The sequence below is a fragment of the Pongo pygmaeus genome, chromosome 11 (assembly GCF_028885625.2).
Source record: "Pongo pygmaeus isolate AG05252 chromosome 11, NHGRI_mPonPyg2-v2.0_pri, whole genome shotgun sequence".
Classification (NCBI taxonomy): domain Eukaryota; kingdom Metazoa; phylum Chordata; class Mammalia; order Primates; family Hominidae; genus Pongo; species Pongo pygmaeus.
In genome coordinates this window covers 34997080-35016870 of record NC_072384.2, presented here as the reverse complement: position 1 = coordinate 35016870, position 19791 = coordinate 34997080, and the positions used below count along the sequence as shown (strand labels likewise).

Here is a 19791-nt window from a genome sequence, read left to right as displayed (position 1 = left end):
TGAACCTGGGAGGCAGAAGTTGCAGTGAGCCGAGATTGCGCCATTGCATTCTAGCCTGGGCAACAGAGCAAGACTCTGTCTCAAAAAATAAATAATTAATTAATTAAAAAAGTATTTAATGTATCTATTTCAATGCTTCCTCTTCCTCAACCCCCAAAGAACAAACTTTTATCATTTTTCTTTCTGATTCAGAAGTTCCCTCTGCCTTTTCTTTACAGCCCTCCAGTATTCTTATGTGGGTGAAATCAAACCAAAATGAATACAAGTAGAGACATTGAGGGGAAAAATAATGAACAAATATGCACTGTGTAGCCTGAGCATATGTGGACGTGGGGGTGGATTCAAGGGCAGCTGTATCTGTTTTTCAAGCTGGTGAAGGTCATGGGCTGAATGTGTGTGCAAGAGACTCAGGTTCTTTTAGCACCAGCTGTTAAAGGCTTCTAGAATCCCAAGCAACCAGGGGCCAGCTTTGAATCCCACCAGCATGTATATAATGCCTTTGTGCTAGCACTTCACTGGGCCCTAGAAGACGGAACTCATGCCCTTAGCCTTTGGAGACTATAGATAACATATTATCTGTTGGGCAGGCAGTGGGCTGGGATTAGGGGTCTTGCCTCTGCTGAAGTCTTAAGTTTGCATGTCTTCTGTTGTTGGTAACAGGTAGAGAATCCAACTCAGCTGTTTCCTGAGGTAGCTGCAGATATGCTGACTTTACTCTTCCCAAGCTAATCCGGAACTGTGGGTTCTACTCAGAGGCCTGTGTTGCCACACTATTCATAGGCCATAAGGCCCTACCTAGTGGGATCAGGAAAACATTTTCCTAGCTTGGGAAAGGCTCACATCCCTATTTTGTTGCCAGCTCTGATGCCAACCTAATAATTTTTAATTACCTGTGGCACCATGGCAAACACACCTTGTACTCTAGATCACAAACATGTACCCAATATATCTGTGTTCTTTGCAAACCAAGAGCTTCAAACCATAAGCCATATTCTCAGTTTTCTAATATTAAGTAGCATAAACAGACAGAATGTTATGGACTGACCTCTATCATTCCCAAAGAAAGGACTGCTGGAGCTGCTGATATTGGCACAAGAAAGAATAACACTTTGTTGGTAAAAGTAATATCTGGCCGGGCGCGGTGGCTCACACCTGTAATCCCAGCACTTTGGGAGGCCGAGGTGCGCGGATCACAAGGTCAGGAGATCGAGTCCATCCTGGCTAACACAATGAAACCCCATCTCTACTAAAAATACAAAAAATTAGCCGGGCGTGGTGGCAGGCATCTGTAATCCCAGCTACTTGGGAGGCTGAAGGCAGGCGGAGCTTGCGGTGAGCAGAGATCACACCACTGCACTCCAGCCTGGGCGACAGAGCAAGACTCCATCTCAAAAAAAAAAAAAAAAAAAAAAAAAAAGCAATATCTACCCCTAAAAATGGTCAGGGGTCTGGAAAAACCCATGATAAGGATTATTGCCAGGGCTATGGGACATCGAAAGCTGTCTTTGAGATTACCAGTCTAGACCAAATCACATCTTAAATGCCTCCTGTATGTGCTTCTACCTCCCACCATTTTTATACAGGGGAAATCAAAATTTACATTAAAAAAAAGGGGGAATGTAGATTAGGGAACGTGTGCATATTTTTGTAATGGTGGTGGGATTGGCCAATTTCATTGTTATTTCTATGTGATTGTCAGGGAACGTGGTGGTGGTGGCTAGGAGTTAACTCTACAATAGCCTCTGATCTTTTTTTAGCTCTAGTGTCTTACCTATTTACTTTGCACAGTATTCAACTCCTACAAGGTAAACTAAGAGTTTAAAGCAAAAACTGGTTTACCAGAATTCCTACTGCAGGAGTGAAAGATAATTTCTTTGAGACGGAGTTTCCCTCTTCTGCCCAGGCTAGAGTGAAGTGGCGCAACCTCGGCTCACTGCAACCTCTGCCCCCCAGGTTCAAGCGATTCTTCTGCCTCAGCCTCCCGAGTAGCTGGGATTATATAGGTGCCCACCACCACACCCGGCTAATTTTTGTGTTTTTAGTAGAGATGGGGTTTTGCCATGTTGGCAAGGCTGGTCTCGAACTCCTGACCTCAAGTGATCTGTCCGCCTCACCCTCCCAGTGCTGGGATTATAGGCATGAGCCACCATGCCTGGTCTAAAGGGAATATTCAAGAGAAATTAATTGCAGGCCAGGTGTAGTGGCTCATGCCTGTAATCCCAGCTCTTTGGGAGGCCGAGGCGGGTGGATCACCTCAGGTCAGGAGTTCGAGATCAGCCTGGCCAATATGGCGAAACCCTGTTTCTGCTAAAAATACAAAAATTAGTGGGGCATGGTGGCAGGTGCCTGTAATCCCAGCTACTCGAGAGGCTGAGGAAGAATTGCTTGAACCCAGGAGTCTGAGGTTGCAGTGAACTGAGATCGTGCCACTGCACTGTAGCCTGGGTGACAGAGTGACTCTGGTCTCAAAAAAAAAAAAAAATTAATTGCAAGGAACCATGAGGTTGTGACTTTTTTTTTTTCAGATGGAGTCTTGCTCTGTCACCAGGCTGGAGTGCAGTGGCACGATCTTGGCTCACTGCAACCTCTGCCTCCTGGGTTCAAGCAATTCCCCCGCCTCAGCCTCCCAAGTAGCTGGGATTACAGGTGCGCACCACCATGCCCAGCTAATTTTTTGTATTTTAGTAGATACAGCGTTTCACCATGTTGGCCAGGATGGGAGGTTGTGACTTTTTTGGTCTCCATCCCCATGTATGATTGAAGAATTGTTGCTGAAATGCTAGCCTTACTTACGTGTCCTTTCCATCTTTGACTCTCTGCAGGTCAAAAACAATTAAAATTCAACAAGCCTTGGAAGCAAGAGATTTTCACAGACCTCACACTCTTACTCTTTTCCCTGGCTATGGCTCCTTAATCTAAAATGGTTCTAAGACAGCTTCAACTTTTGATCCCAGGAGTACAATATTCACAATTGGGATGTGCTAGTTGGTGGGGAGGCCTGGCATTCTCTGGGACCAGTGGGACCTTGCAAATGCGCTGAAGTGAGTGCACATCTGCACCAGAGTCTAGTAACACCTAGTGCTCTTCAATTTCATAGTAGAAGCCCTACTCTGGGCTGGAAGATAACCAGACTCCAGGCAAGCTGCAGCTGGCAGACCCCTACCTTTTAGATTTCCCAACAGGGTGACTTTGCTTGGCTAACCAAAGGGAAAAGATGTCTATAAAACATTTGAGCCTAAGTGGACAATTTGGTGTGCAATACATAAGCTAAAAACAAATTTATCTCACCAAACATAATATTCTATTTTTAGTTGCCTGACAATAAGTATGTTCATACTCCAAATTTCTACAGTTGGTAATAACTTTGTGATAGAGAACACAGTAACACGAATCGTATCCACCAGGAATCACTGCCACAGAGAAAGAGATGTTTAGGACATTTGTAAAATGAGGTGGTTTACTGTTTTTCATCTTCTGTAAGTCTGAAATTGACTTAAATCTTCCAAAAAGGTTATTGTCTTCAAAACTGACACTCATTTAAAAGGTGTTTTTAATTAAAAAAAAAAAGACAAAGTGAGCCTATATTTGTAAACATTTATTCTCTTGAACTGAAAAAGGCTTGCATCAGCACACATTGTACAGCCTTGCAGATTACACAGAAATTGAAAAGAAGGTTCCTTGTTCATAAGTGCAATGAATCTTTGATGTCCAGTGATCCGCTGCAAACAATGAAAACAAACTGTAAAGCACTTAGGAAGTTTCCAGCACTCATCAAATGCATTTCCTTAGGTGACAAAAAATCCACAAGGAGGGGAATGCAAATAAGTGGCATTTAGTTATTAGAGAGATACTTGAAAAAAAAAAAGTGGAAGTATTTTCCTGCTTAGAATGATTTCTGTTCCCCTTTGAATGTAAGTGGTTTAAGAGGCATTAAGAACATAATTTATTTTATACTTAATGTTCACACTACCTAAATGAATAAGGAAAGGGCCCTACAAGGAAGAGTTATGTATTTTTTGGCAATTGTTTCTGAGTTTAGAGATTCAGGGGAAGAGGAATCCTCTATTTGTGGGATCTTCTTAGCATCCCTAACCCCCAAGGAGATAGTACATGGTTTTGACTTGGTTATTTCACTCCTGCATTCTTTTTCCCTGAAATTTTAAGTTGGGTCACATTGTGCTGGCTGCAAAAAGAAATACAGGTTGCAACTGGTTATAATCATTTTGAAGAATAATTTGCTGTACAATAGAGCTTTGGATCTGATACAAGAATTTAGAAATATAAAACGAAATAACTATAAAAGTTAGGAGGCATTTGAACGGCATTTCCTTAGAAAAACCTGCTAACTCTGTATCATTCTGATGTGGATTCCTATAGTCATGTGGGGTGAAATGCATATTTTTTCCCCCTTTGCTGGATCACTGGCCTTTCTTCAAAAGCTATAACGCCATGAACACACATCCTAGGAGTCTCTATAATGTTAACAGAAGCTCCAAATACCAAGCCAATCAAAGATGGGAGAGGGCAGGGGAACCATAAAGGCGAAGGGTCCAAAGGTGGCTGTTACTGAGAACTTGCCCTTTCCAAAATGTGAAAGTCATAGTGCTTCTTGCTTGTTCTCAGCTTAAACTTGTTAACTGAGTTAATTTGTTTCTTCAGTGCATTCTGTGCAGCTGAAATGGAGGGGAATGTGGCTAAGACGGTGTAGGTGGAGGCCAAGTCACTGGGTTTAGAGCGTTCAGGGTTGACAGTGTTGTCCCCGCTGCCACAGCAGAGGGGGTGACGACGTGGTTGGGACTGGGGGTCCCGGAGCCACCGGATCTTGGCGCCAATTTTAAAGAGTTCCCCAAAAAGCTTTTCAGCTTCCATGCGAGTTATTCCATCTGGCAGTTCAGTAATTTCCAAGACCTTCCCAACAACTAGAATAGAAAAGGTACAGAATCAGTACATCCCTGTTACCAAAAAAGTTGGGTAAAAAAGCACTGCAGACCCAAATATGACATGGGAAATGACCATTCGAATACACAACATTAAAACTGTTAGGGCCATCTTTTTTTTTTTTTTTTTTGGGAGACGGAGTCTGACTCTGTCTCCCAGGCTGGAGTGCAGCGGTGTGATCTTGGCTCACTGCAACCTCCACCTCCCAGGTTCAAGCGATTCTCCTGCCTCAGCCTCCCAAGTAGCTGGGATTACAAGTGCCTGCCACCATGCCCAGCTAATTTTTTGTGTTTTCAGTAGAGATGGATGGGGTTTCACCATATTGGCCAGGCTGGTCTCGAACTCCTGAGTTCAGGTAATCCACCTGCCTCAGCCTCCCAAAGTGCTAGGATTACAGGCATGAGGCACTGCACCCGGCCAGGGACATCCATCTTTTAAATCATTCCTACTTACCCCATAGGCAAGGAATAGAGGGCTAATAGTGTTAAAGCTACTAAGCCGGGCGCACCTGTAATCCTAGTACTTTGGAAGGCCGAGGTGGGTGGATCACCTGAGGTCTGGAGTTCGAGACCAGCCTGACTAACATGGTGAAACCCATCTCTACTAAAAACACAGTGGGCGACTGTAATCCCAGCTACTCGGGAGGCTGAGGCAGGAGAATTGCTTGAACTTGGGAGGTGGAGGTTGCAGTGAGCTGAGACTACACCACTGCACCACTCCAGCACGGGCAACAAGAATGAAACTCCATCTCAAAAATAAATAAATAAATAAATAAAATAAAATAAAATTAAGCTACTGATGTCATAGTCTTTACTGGTAGTTGCACAAATAAAAAGCATCGTACAGTGGCTTTTCTAAATTAGGTGATCTCAAACATTTTTCTGAACTTCACATTTCCATTGTAAAATAAAATAAAAGCACTTGCCCTATCCACACCACAAGGCTGCTGAGTAGAAAGTTAAAATACAAACTTGAAGGCACTTTACCAGAGAGGCAATATATTTGTTCACTCAGACTCTCTCCCACATGGATGTAAGGAAAAAACCCTTTCTCAAAGAACTAAGAGGCTGAGTTTCACTCTACTTGTTCCTCTCACACATTTCCCTTTGGCCCCTCTGTCCCTCCTAAACCTACCTGCATCTTACCATATATATTCTCACATCTCAAATGACACAGGGTCATAGGAACATATCCAAGAACGCTAAATCAGAGATGGCAAAAATTATGACTTTTTGCAGGATTCTAGGAAGAGGAAAACCCATTTCTGTGCTGTGGTGTATTTTTAAAGACTGTCACCAGTTTGCAGACCCACATCTAGCTGCCCCTCAGAGACATACCTGTTTCTCCTGCTCCAAGGTCCGTGGATGCAGCTTTTTTAGCTTGTCTCCTTCCTCGGTTTCCATGCCTGCTGCCAGGCTGACCCTGAAAACCCACAAATAGTTGAGAAACAAGGTTAATAATGCTGAAAAACACACTTTGGATGTTTACCAACTTAACACCAAAACACTTTTAGTTTGGGTTTTGCACTCTGGCAGAAGAAAATCAGTCCGAGGCCTTCTGGATTCTGTCTGTGCAGTGGCATTCCTGTCCTTCATTATGACCAATCACTTGCTGACGGTCCTTCATTAGCAAGAGTGCCCCAATCCCTAGCCACTGCCTTGTCTTTGGGTGGCACTAGAGAATTACTGCTCTGCCAAGCAGCACACCATCTTCTCCTTTGCTCTGCTCCTGATGGAGCCAGTGATAATCTGTGTAAACCAACTGGCCGAGGCACAGAGCTCTTCTTGGGCAGTGCCAACAGGTGGGCTCAGGGTTACCCCTTACACTCTGAGGGAGCTATGATGTTCTGCAACAAAGCCTAGGAGGTTAGTTGTCTTTCATACCTGTTGGTTTGGAATGTGTCCGTGCAGAACAGCAGGAGGATTATACTGCAGTGGCTGGCCAAGTAATGGATACCTGGAATCTCCTGAAAAGTCAATAAAATATTTTTACATTTTTTCTTTCCTCAGTTAAAAAGTACTTGCCAGAGGCTGGGCATGGTGGTTCATGCCTGTAATCCTAGCACTTTGGGAGGCTGAGGCAGGCAGATTACTTAAGGCCAGGAGTTTGAGATCAGCCTGGCCAACATGGTGAAACCCCCATCTCTAATAAAAATATAAAAATTAGCCAGGACTGGTCGTGGGCACCTATAATTCTAGCTACTCAGGAGGCTGAGGCATGAGAACTGCTTGAACTTGGGAGGCAGAGGTTGCAGTGAGCCAAGATGGTGCCACTATATTCCAGCCTGGGTGATGGAGTGAGAGACTGTCTCAAAAAAATAAAAAATAAAAAAAATAAAAAGTACTTGCCAGAGTTTTCTAATTGTTCAAAATAAGATGAACAGGGGACACAAGTATGGTGGCATAAAAAAAGTATAGATAACTGACATTTTTCTTTTGGAGACAGGGTACTGCTCTGTCGACAACCCAGGCTGGAGTGCAGTGGTGCAATCATAGCTCACTGCAGCCTTGAACTCCTGGGTTCAAGTGATCTTCCTGCCTCACCCTCACAAGTAGCTGGGACTACAAGCACAAACTACCATGCCTGGCTAATTTTATTTTAGTAGAGATAGAGTCTCACTATGTTGACTAGGCTGGTCTCAAACTCCTGGCCTCCAGCAATCCTTCCACCTCATGAGTTGCTGGGATTACAGGTACAAGCCACCATGCCTGGCTAAATGACATTTTAAACAAGAATGAAAAATTTCCACATATCCTTTTAAGAGCCCAGGCAAAATTCTGAAAAGATTAAGGACTAATAACAGTGGTTAGGAAGGAGGGTGCATGGTAGGAACTACATGAATAGAGACAGGATGGAGAGAAACTTCTCTGGATACTTTGAAGATATGGAAGAGGAAGAATCTAAGACAACTATGACACTAAATCCTAACATCCTGTATGAAATACACCAAAATAACTACGACACACATGCCAATCACTTGAGGTGCTGAAATTCACATCACTCTATTATGATTAAAATCTGACCTTTCAGAGGAAGGAAGAAACTCTGGATAAACATTAAGTTTTTATCTCCCCAATTCACTATTAATTGCTATAAATTTATGCATAGAATATATGCATGTACACATTTACATATACTCAAACACACTTTAATAGTTTTAACCAATGAGTAGTTGTACATCCTGGGTCTTAAGTCTGCTCTTCTTAATCTTTAAGTGAAATTTGCATTTATAATTTGAACCTGTTCAGAAAAAGTTGTGTAGTTCTTAAGTGTCATTATTCATAAGTATTCCCTTCCTAAATCAGTAAATGTGGGTTAGTGAGGATGGAGATCTTCCAATTGCTTTCTTTCACTCAGGAAAGCCTAAAGTCATCACATGGCAAAGGCTTAATAAATGCTGACTGCAAAAACTTTGTCTTGGATAATAAGATTTTAGTGTTACATTTTCATTTATTTTATAATCATAAGTTCTCAAATTTAGTACATTTTGTGTTTGGGGGAGGGTTATCAGTAGGTGCTAGGAAAGCATCCTCAGGAAATCGTACACCCCTTCTCCTGAGAGCTTCATAACAAGCAGCAAGGTGTGGACTTCTTGCCATTCCACAAGGCTCCTTCCGGGTGAACACAGTGAAGATGCCTGGGCAGCACCCTGGCAGGACATATGCATGACATACTCACTCTTTCCCAACCTATAGATGGAAGGGCAGATATGACATGGGGATTTAGCACTGAGATCAGAGATGCCAAGTGAACTGTGAAGGTGTATAAAAAATAGTTGTCAAGGTCGGGCGCGGTGGCTCACGCCTGTAATCCCAGCACTTTGGGAGGCTGAGATGGGTGGATCATGAGGTCAGAGTTCGAGATCAGCCTGGCCAACATGGTGAAACTCCGTCTCTATTAAAAACACAAAAAATTAGCCAGGCGTATGGCGCATGCCTGTAATCCCAGCTACTTGGGAGGCTGAGGCAGGAGAATTGCTTCAACCCAGGAGGCAGAGGTTGCAGTGAGCCAAGATAGTCTATAATGACTGATGTTAAATATCTTTTCAAGGGCTTATTAGACATCTGCATACTATTTCAAAATGTCTGTGTAACTTGTTTTTCAAAATCACTCACCATATTGTGAATACTGCTCCCCGTCTTTTTTTTTTTTGAGACAGAGCCTCTCTCTGTCGCCCAGGCTACAGTGCAGTGGCACGATCTTGGCTCACTGCAGCCTCTGCCGCCCAGGTTCAAGCGATTCTCCTGCTTCAGCCTCCCGAGTAGCTGGGATTATAGGTGCCTGCCACCATGCCCAGCTCATTTTTCTAGTTTTAGTAGAGATGGGGTTTCACTGTCTTGGCCAGGCTGGTCTTGAACTCCTAACCTTGTGATCCACCTGCCTCGGCCTCCCAAAGTGCTGGGATTACAGGTGTGAGCCACTGCGCCTAGCCTGAATATTGCCCCCTTTTAGTGATTCTTTAGATAGCTACATAATATTACTTGTATGAATATACCATAATTTAAGTACTCCTCATTGATGAACAGAGTTAGGTTGTTTCTAAATTTTTTTTGCTATAGGATAAACTCTTCTGTATATAAATCTTTGTGTGCATTATCCTTAGGATAAATTCTAGGAAATAAAATGGTTTCCATATTAGTTTATAATCATCTGCTTGCATATCTGCTCCCCCAAGTAGACTAAGGGTTAGTGAGGGTGAGGACTTCTCCTTATTCATCTTTATACACCAAGGGCATAGCCATTTCCTTAATAAATGATTGCTGAATAAATTTTTGGATAATCTCTTTTTTCTGTTTTATTTTTGAGACAGAGTCTTGCTCTGCTGTCCATGCTGGAATGCAGTGGCATAATCAGAGCTCACTGCAGTCTTAAATTCCTGGGCTGAAGTGATCCTCCCGCTTCAGCCTCCCGAGTAGCTGTGACTACAGTCATGTGCCACCACTTCTGGCCGATTTTTGTAGTTTCTCTAGAGACGGGGTCTTGAGTGGCCTCAAGTGATCCTTCCGCATTGGCTTCCCAAAGTGCTGGGATTACAGGCGTAAGCCATTGCGCCCGGCCTGGATAAACTTTTGATATATATTACTCTAACGTAGAAATTAAAATACCGAAAAAATGTAGAAAACTGTGTATTATTACTATAGAGGAATGGATTCTAAGAATAAGTTAAAGTGATTTTAATGTGATCATGTAATTACTAAACATAAGTAATTACTGAATTAATAATTATTAATTAGCAATGATACATTAAGGTTAGGAGAGTATATGGTCACAAATAGACATGCCTGAGTGTAGATGAAGATGCAGCTCTATGGAAAATAGAAAGGCAATATTACCAAGATAAATTACCAAGTGACTGGGAATGGATGTCTTAAATTCTCTGAAGTTGTGACTAGTTTCATGTACACTTACCTTGCCCGGGGACAAAAGGTCTAGAAAATTGGGGCATGATGGAAAGTGGTGGTCCAGAGGGACGTACAGTTTTCAGGGTGGACAGCTGAGCTGGTGCTGGCGACTGAGCTGGTGAAATAATGGGGCTACTGAGTTGAGGGCTGTGCTGCAATTACAATACGTCAAGAAAATGGGTCAGCATTTTGGGCAGGCTTATTTTTTATTCTTCCTGATTACATATATGTACTTGTTAGAAAATAATTCGAACATTATAGAAGCATGTGATCTGCAACTCCCAAAAATAAACACTGGTAACAGATGGTTTCTTTTTTTTCTTTTTTTTTTTTTTTTTGAGACGGAGTCTCGCTCTGTTGCCCAAGTTGGAGTGCAGTTGTGCAATCTCAGCTTACTGCAAGCTCTGCCTCCCAGGTTCACGCCATTCTCCCGCCTCAGCCTCCTGAGCCTCCTGCCTCAGTCCCAGCCTGTAGCTGGGACTACAGGTGCCCGCCACCAAGCCCAGCTAATTTTTTGATTTTTAGTAGAGATGGGGTTTTCCTGTGTTAGCCAGGATGTTCTCCATCTCCTGACCTTGTGATCCGCCTGCCTCAGCCTCCCAAAGTGCTGGGATTACAGGCGTGAGCCACCGCATCCGGCCAACAGATTGTTTCTAAGCACATGCATTCATACATCCATTTTTCACAAAAATGGGAACAGACTATACATCCTACTTTCGAAACTTGCTTTTGTACCTTGGCAATAATATTGCTGATACTTTTGCATGAGAGAATACATACAGCTAACTCACTCTTTTTTCATATTAAATACTGTAACATTTCATATTTAAATAATTTCATTAGAGAATAGTTCCTAAGATTGTAAAAGAATTCCCAGATTTCCCAAATGATGTTAACTTTTATTACACTGCTTTCTCTCTCTCTCTCTCTCTGTGTGTGTGTGTGTGTGTGTGTACACCCATATATATACATATATATCACTGTGTTTTTTGGAACTGTTTGAAAGTGAATTTCACATGATATTCCTTTAACCCAAAATAATTAGTGTCTATTTCCTAACAACAAGGACTTTTATAATATAATCAAAGTAGAATAATAAAAGCCAGAAAATTAACAATACAATAGTATTATCTAATCTACAGTTAATTTAAATTTTGCCAAGTGTCCCACTAATGTCCATTATAGCAAAAGATAAGAAAAATGTTTCCCTTCAAGTCCAGAATCCAGACTAGAATCAAGGGCTGCATTTTGTTGTCATGGCTCTTTAATCTTCTTTAATCTGAAGCAGAACAGCACAGTCTCTTCTTTCTTTCATGACTCTGACATTTCTGAAGATTTGTTTCAGAAGATCAGTTATTTTGTAGACTGTCCCTCAATTTGGGTTTGTCTGCTGTCTCCTCATTAAAAAGTTCATGTTATATATTTGGGAAAGGAACACCAGAGAAGTAATGTGTCCTTCTCAATGGATCACATCAGAAGGAACCTGATGTCTATCTGTCATCACAGTATTGGTGATATTTACTTCGACTGCTTTGTTAACGTGTTGCCTATCAGGTTTCTCCACTGTAAATTAAAATTTTTTTCCTTTGTTTTAAGTATCTTGTAGGGAGATACTTTAAAAAAAAATTCTGCTTTTCCTCAGAATTTCACCCACTAGTTTTGTAGCCTCTAGTGGTGACTCTTGCCTGATGGTTTCTTGGTGGTGATCTTCTAATTTCACGATTCTACATTTATCACTTTACATTACACTAAGGTAAGACAGAGCTTCATTTTCCATTTATTGATTTTTATCAGTATGGACTCATGAATTCTTATTTTATTCTATGGATGATCATTCATTTCTATCATTGTTTTATGCCCCAAACCTCCACTCCTGATCCTGTATTCTTCAACACGTCCCTATTTTTCTTCCATCCCTTCCTTACTTTCTGGCACAGCCAAGATGGCCTACGCCCATCTGGTACTTTCCCTGCACCAACTCTGGCAACAGTTATTTTTCTAAGGAGCCCTAGTTCCTTTTAATGGTGACTGGTTATTTACAAACTACCATCTCAATAGTAGGTGTATCTTATTCTTTTCAGTATTACACACTTAAGGGTGTTTTCCTAAATGGCACAGTAATAATCAGTTACCCACTGATGAATGTCAAGACTGTTTACAGTTTTTCAATATTACAACAGGGAAAAAAGAAATATTGTACACATATTTTTGCACTTATTATTTAATTTTTACTGGATAAAGTTCCAGAAGCATATCTGTGGATCAAATTCTACATTTTGAAAAATGTCTCCAAAGTGCATTCCAAAGAGCTGTACCAATTTACACTACCACAAAGAGAGTCCCAGAGCTTATAACTTGATCTTTGCCAAACTATTACTATGGCAGATTATTGGTCTTCCTGAATTTTCCCAATTATATAGATGAAAAGTAGTTTTATATTTTCATCTGTTTAATGGCCATTGGTAGTTTGTGAGCTGATCTGTAATAACTTTTGTTCCCCTCCCTTTTTTTTTTGAGATAGGGTCTCACTCTGTCACCTAGACTGGAATATGGTAGTGTGATCACAGCTCACTGCAGCCTCTACCACTCAGGGTCAAGCAATCCTCCTGTTTCAGCCTCCCGAGTAGCTATAGCTACAGGTGTATACCACCGCACCTGGCTAATTTTTAACTTTTTTATAGAGATGGAATCTCATTATGTTGTCTAGGCTGCTCTTGAACTCCTGGACTCAAGCGATCCTTTCTCCTTGGCCTCCCAAAGTGCTGGGATTTTTTTATTTTTATTTATTTTTTTTGAGACGGAGTCTTGCTCTGTTGCCCAGGCTGGAGTGCAGTGGGGCGATCTTGGCTCACTGCAAGCTCCGCCTCCCGGGTTCACGCCATTCTCCTGCCTCAGCCTCCTGAGTAGCTGGGACTACAGGCGCCCGCCACCACGCCCGGCTAATTTTTTGTATTTTTAGTAGAGACGGGGTTTCACCATGTTAGCCAGGATGGTCTCGATCTCCTGACCTTGTGATCCTCCTGCCTCGGCCTCCCGAAGTGCTGGGATTACAGGCGTGAGCCACCGCGCCCGGCCGGAAGTGCTGGGATTACAGGCATAAGCCACCATGCCCAACCACTGTCTTTTAAATAAAGTTAAAACCTGGCTGGGTAAAGCAGCTCAAGCCTATGATCCCAGCACTTTGGGAGGCTGAGCCAGGTGGACCGCTTAAGCTCAGGAGTTTGAGACCAGCCTGGGCAACACGGCAATACCCCATCTCTACAAAAAAAAAAAAAAAAAAAATTAGTTGGGCATGGTGGTGTGCATATGTGGTCTCTGCTACTCAAGTGGCTGAGGTGGGAGGATGGCTTGAGCCCAGGAGATGGAAGCTGCAGTAGGCCCGGAACATGCCACTGCACTCCAGCCTAGGTAACAGAGCCAGACCCTGTCTCTAAATGATGAGCCCAGGAGGTTGAGGCTGCAGTAAGCTGATTGTGAAAATGTAGTCCAGCCTGGGTGTCAGAGGGTAACCTTGTCTCAACAAAAGATAAAACCTTTTAATTCTATAAAATTTCAAGTATATAAAAGTATAGATAGAAAAGCACAATGAAATTCCATGTACCCATCATCCAGGTTCAACTGTGATCTCCCCTGCTTTGTTTTTCCTGAAGTATTTAAAGCAAATCTCAGCATTTTACTTGTAAATATTTCAGTATACAAACACTTGTATCTAATGGACAACTCTTTTTTTTTTTTTTTTAATTTTAGACAGAGTCTCGCTCTGTCACCCAGGCTGGAGTGCAATGGCATGATCTCGGATCACTGCAACCTCCGCCTCCTGGGTTCAAGCAATTCTACTGCCTCAGCTTCCTGAGTAGCTGAGATTACAGGTGCCCGCCACCACATCCAGCTAAGTTTTGCATTTTTAGTAGAGACGGGGTTTCTCCATGTTGGCCAGGCTGGTCTCAAACCCCTGACCTCAGGTGATCTGCCTGCTATGGCCTCCCAAAGTGCTGGGGTTATAGGCATGAGCCACTGTGCCTGGGTTTTTTTTTTTTTCAAAGAGTTGGGGTCTCCCTCTGTTGCTAGGGGGCAATGCAGTGGCATGATCGTAGCTCACTGCAGCCTTGAACTCCTGGGCTAAAGCAGTTTTGCCTCAGCCTCCTGAGTGGCTGGGACTACAGGTGCACACTGCCATGGCCGAATAATTTTTTGTATTTTTTATAGAGATAGGGTTTCACCATGTTACCCAGGCTGGTCTCGAACTCCTGAGTTCCAGGTCTGCCTTAGCTTCCCAAAGTGCTGGGATTACAGGCATGAGCCACTGCGCCTGGCCTTAAAAAATGTCTTTTGATCATTCAATATCCAAATAAGATCCATACATTATATCTGATATTATACCTCTTCAGTCTCTTTTAATGTATAACAGACCAAGCTCCTATTTCAAAATGCCATCTATTAAAGTAATAGGGCCAATTTGTCAAGTAAAATGTCCCACTGGTATCAGGTAATTTGCTTTTGTTTCTTCTTATATTTCCCATAAACGTAGCTAGGGTTAGAGGCTTGAATAGATTCAGGTTCAAATTTCGGTAAGAGTGTATCATAAGTAATGCTGTGTACTTCCTGCTATACCACATGAAGAGGTAAATAATGTTTGGCTGGCCTACTTTTAGTGATGTTACAACTGATCAGTGGATTCAGGGCTGTCTGTCTAATTCATCCATTTAAAATACCCCTCAAAACTTTTTTGTTTTTTTAAGTGAGCAGTTTCTCAACCAAAACTTTTTAATCCAATATTTTTAGGATCTGCTGATGATTTTCTGGCAATTTTCTAATTCTACCATTGCTTCTGCATTTATTAACTGGATTATTCTACAGAGAACATTCTCTTATCAACTATTTGGTTACATTAATATATACTCATATGGGAAAGGTAGGATAAATGCTTATTTTTCTTTACCAAATTTTAGATCTAGTTTATCTTTTGAAGTTAAAAAACATTTTTTGAATACGCAGAAGTTAGCAAATAATATTTAAATACTGATTCTTTTTTTCCTTCTTTTTTTTTTTGAGATCTTGGCTTACTACAACCTCCACTCACCTGGGTTCAAGCGATTCTCCTGCCTCAGCCTCCTGAGTAGCTGGGATGCATGCTACCACCATACCCAGCTGATTTTGTATTTTTGCATGTGCCATCACACCCAGCTGATTTTGTATTTTTAGTAGAGATGGGATTTCACCATGTTGGTCAGGCTGGACTGAAACTGGGTGATCCCCGTGCCTCAGCCTCGCAAAAAGTGCTGGGATTACAGGGGAGAGCCACCGTGCCTGGCCCAAATTCTTTTATTAATCTGGCTGACAGGATTTCAAATTCAAGCCTTATAAGTCAATCTTAGGTAACAAAAATGTAATGTTTCAAAATGATAATGAACAAAACCATCTTACCTGGACAATACTGTCTACACTGCTAAATTCTACACACTTCTGTCCTCTCTGGTGATCACAGTAATATTTGTTTTGTTTCCACTGCGGGGGTGAGTGGGCACAAGATTGTGGATTGTTTGGTACACTGAGCTGCATCATCACCATGCCCCCACCAGGTGGCGGTGGTGGTCCAGCTGAAAATCAGAATTAGGATGCTACAGTCAGAATATTTTAGCAACTAGTTGGTGTTTCTCTGAACACTAGGATAACAGTAGTAATTTTACATTTCTGAATAAAATTTTACTATTAACTAAGGAACCAGGTTGAAGCCCTAGTGCATCATACTACAAGTATTGTGTGTTTAAACAGGCATTAAGATGGACTCTGTAGGCCTCAACATCTCACTTATCATAATGGTAAGTTGGAGTAAACAGGAACAGCTGGAAGAGTAATGAGAGAAGGCGTAGGAAATAACCCTAGAGAATATCAATACTTACGAGAAAGGAGAATCAGGATAGTACTGTGATAGCAGCAGTAGAAGGAAAGGAAGAAGTGGACTGCACATGTTAACTATGATTCAGTACAGCACCCTCAATATTGTGGGTGTATTTCAGCACATCACAAATTGAGAACCTTTTTGTAGAAATGCCTAAGGAAATTAATCGAACTACTTCTCATATGAACCAATCATTACCTTATTTTCACTGATTTCTTCATACCTGTACATTGGTGGCCTTGAAGCTGCTGGGAACTGCATGGTGAAGTGGTTCGAGGAAACTGTACTTGTTCTGATGCTGGATGTTGCAGGTAACCTACTGAAGAGCTATGGAAAAAACAAATACAAAAACACAGCATAATGAGAGGAGGATGACTATAAAGATTCTTGAATGGGCCGGGCGCGGTGCTCACGCCTGTAATCCCAGCACTTTGGGAGGCCAAGGCGGGCGGATCACGAGGTCAGGAGTTCGAGAACATCCTGGCTAATATGGTGAAACCCCATCTCTACTAAAAATACAAAAAATTAGCCGGGCGTGGTGGCAGGCGCCTGTAGTCCCAGCTACTCAGGAGGCTGAGGCAGGAGAATGGTGTAAACCCGGGAGGCAGAGCTTGCAGTGAGCCGAGATTGCACCACTGCACTCCAGCCTGGGCACCACTGCACTACAGCCTGGGCGACAGAGCGAGACTAATTACTAAGAACAGAGGAAACAACAGAACATGTTCTGACATAGTTAACAAAATATTGACAAAAATTAAACGCTATTAGTGTGAAACCATTAAGTTACTCCTGTATTTTTGAACAGTTAGTCTTTTTTTTTGAGATGGAGTTCTGCTCTGTCACCCAGGCTGGAGTGCAGTGGTATGATCTCAGTTCACTGCAACCTCTGCCTCCAGGCTTCAAGCGATTCTCCTGCCTCAGCCTCCCAAGTAGCTGAGATTACAGGTGCCTGCCACCACACCTGGCTACTTTCTGTATTTTTAGTAGAATGGGGTTTTGCCATGTTGGCCAGGCTGGTCTTGAACTCGTGACCTCAAGTGATCCTCCCGTCTCAGCTTCCCCAAATGCTGGAATTACAGGTGTGAGCCACTGCACCTGGCCTGAGCAGTCTTTCAGACTCAAATTAATATGGGGTTTGTCATAACATTATCTCTGAAGTTTTTTCTAGAAAATTTTTTTATAATAGTTAAAAACCACAGAATGATACTATTCTTTCTGAGAATTCATGAGTAACTGAGAACCATAATTTATATCTAAAACTCTATTGTCTTTGTCATTTTAAAAAGCTGTCTTACAAAAAACAGTATTTCTTAATTTGGTCGGAATAACTTTTTGCACCTGTGTCTCGTATAATTGCGTTAAACTTTGTACACAACTACTGAATTACAGAGAATACAGGAAGACATGTTAAATGACAGCATGATGATGCAATCAGTAAAATCCAGAATATGGGAAACTCTAAGATAAATGTGTAAAAACATAAGCAATATTTGCGAGGTGGAAGGAAATACAAATATGAACCGGATATTTGACGTAATTAATGAATTAACCTCAATATTTTAAGATATAAAATGATATTAGTTATGTGGGATTAAAAAATCCTTCAGGGATACATATACTGAAATACTCATGGATATGAAATACTATGATGCCTGGGATTTATTTCAAGCTAATATTGGAGGGAGAAGAGGCAGAGATTTATATGAAAACAGATTAGTAATTACATAATTGGTGATGGGCATATATGGGTTGAGTATACTTCTGTTTATATTTATATATGTTTACAGATTTCCATAATAAAAAGTTAATTCTGTCTTTCAGGCTGACAGTTAATAAGAATTAGTAAAGCTTTATGCATTTTTAGGGGCAGTAACTCAGAGCGGCTCAATAAAAGGGAAAAAGAGATATAAAGGGAGGATTTAATAGAAAGTGATTTTGGATCATAAGTGAAAACAGTACTTTCTGAAATTTATGTTAATTATGATTGTAATGTGTAATATAAGTATTAGCTACCTGTGGAAATAATACAGCTTAAGTCTGTAAATGTGCCGAAACTGAGGAAAACAGAAAGGTTCCCATAGGTGGAAGGTTTTTTAGGCTCTGTTCTAACCCATGTGAACAGCTCTCCTGAGCCATGCCCCTCACTCTGATCTTTTTCGCTAAGGTCTGAGACATGTGGGTGAAAGCAAGCCATCCTACAAAGGGCAGGGAATACTCAGGTCGGTCACTGAGGTAAGCAATATAGCCCATACTCTACTAAACTACAAACTGCGATTCCATTTTACCACTCGAGTGGGTTTCTAGCACTAGACACCCGTTAGGTAAATGAGTAAGAATCAAGTTTTAGAATTATGTAAATGAGTTCCAGGCCTCTACTAATCTTCTGAGAGATATTTAGATAATTCAAGGGACATAGACTAGACAATGAGACACCCTCTTAAATCACTTAAACACTTTAGAAAAAAGAAAGCATAGAAGTCAGTATTTACACTCTCTTTAAAAATACAAATATATTATACCAGAGATGAATCAGTTCTGTAGTAATTTCACAAGTTTCTCCTCCTTTGGAAGACAGGAGGGAAAGAAGGACTTTTAAAGTAAAGCACCAGGCCTAGTCATTCAAAGTTGATATCCTACACCCTTTAACAGAAAAATGAAACATCAATTTCAAATAATCCCATTTATCCCCAAACTTCCTGAAAAGTCCTGACATAAAACTATGAATATGTAAACTAAAAAAAAATCAAAATATCCACTTTCAAATGTATTAAGGTCACTGCTATAAAAATTATTGCCAATATATTTTTCCTGTTTAGGAGCTGCCTCTTCTCTACGTAAGGTAGAGCCTGGCAAACTGCCGTGAAATGCTTGAGAGATTGATGAATGACATTATAGGATATCCCACAGGTTTCTTCTGAGTTTTTTTTTTTTTTTCGAGATGGAGTCTCCCTCTGTCACCTAGGCTGGAGTGCAGTGGTGCGATCTTGGCTCACTGCAACCTCTGCCTCCTGGGTTCACACCATTCTCCTGCCTCAGCCTCTCGAGTAGCTGGGACTACAGGTGCCCGCCACCACACCTGGCTAATTTTTTTGTATTTTTAGTACAGATGGGGTTTCACCATATTAGCCAGGATGGTCTTGATCTCCTGACCTCGTGATCCACCTGCCTTGGCCTCCCAAAGTGCTGGGATTGCAGGCGTGAGCCACTGTGCCCGGTCCTTCTTCTGAATTTTTTACAGTGATCATCTTATTCCTTTAACATTAGAGGGTAATTCAGAGAGATTCCCCTTCTCTCCAGTTAATTATTTCTTCAATCTTACTATGTTTTGGAATTGAAGCCATGATTTAAAAAAATGACAAATATAATGTATTTTTAAAGTTAGAAACTTACTTTATCAAAGTGTGATTTTATTTTATTTATTTATTTATTTTAAACAGACAAGGTCTCACTCTATTCCTCAGGCTGGAATGCAGTGGTGTTATCATAGGTTACTGAAGCACTGAACACTTGGGCTCAAGTGATCCTCCTGCCTCAGCCTCCCGAGTAGCTAAC

The 19791-nt window shown here is 41.5% G+C and overlaps 1 protein-coding gene across 30 annotated transcripts in view; it reads right to left on the bottom strand.

The window, feature by feature from the left end:
- Nucleotides 1-3580: 3580 nt before the first annotated feature.
- Nucleotides 3581-19791, bottom strand: part of R3HDM1 (R3H domain containing 1) — a 187877-nt gene continuing 171666 nt past the window's right edge. For all 30 annotated transcript variants that reach the window (XM_054477850.2, XM_063647405.1, XM_054477848.1 and 27 more), the window contains 6 exons: nt 16463-16566; nt 15765-15937; nt 10348-10492; nt 6822-6904; nt 6276-6360; nt 3581-4919 (listed from right to left, as the gene is read on the bottom strand). In XM_054477850.2, coding sequence (XP_054333825.1) covers nt 4564-4919; nt 6276-6360; nt 6822-6904; nt 10348-10492; nt 15765-15937; nt 16463-16566 — 946 coding nt within the window. In that variant the 3' untranslated portion in view covers nt 3581-4563. The remainder of the gene's footprint in view (nt 4920-6275; nt 6361-6821; nt 6905-10347; nt 10493-15764; nt 15938-16462; nt 16567-19791) is intronic.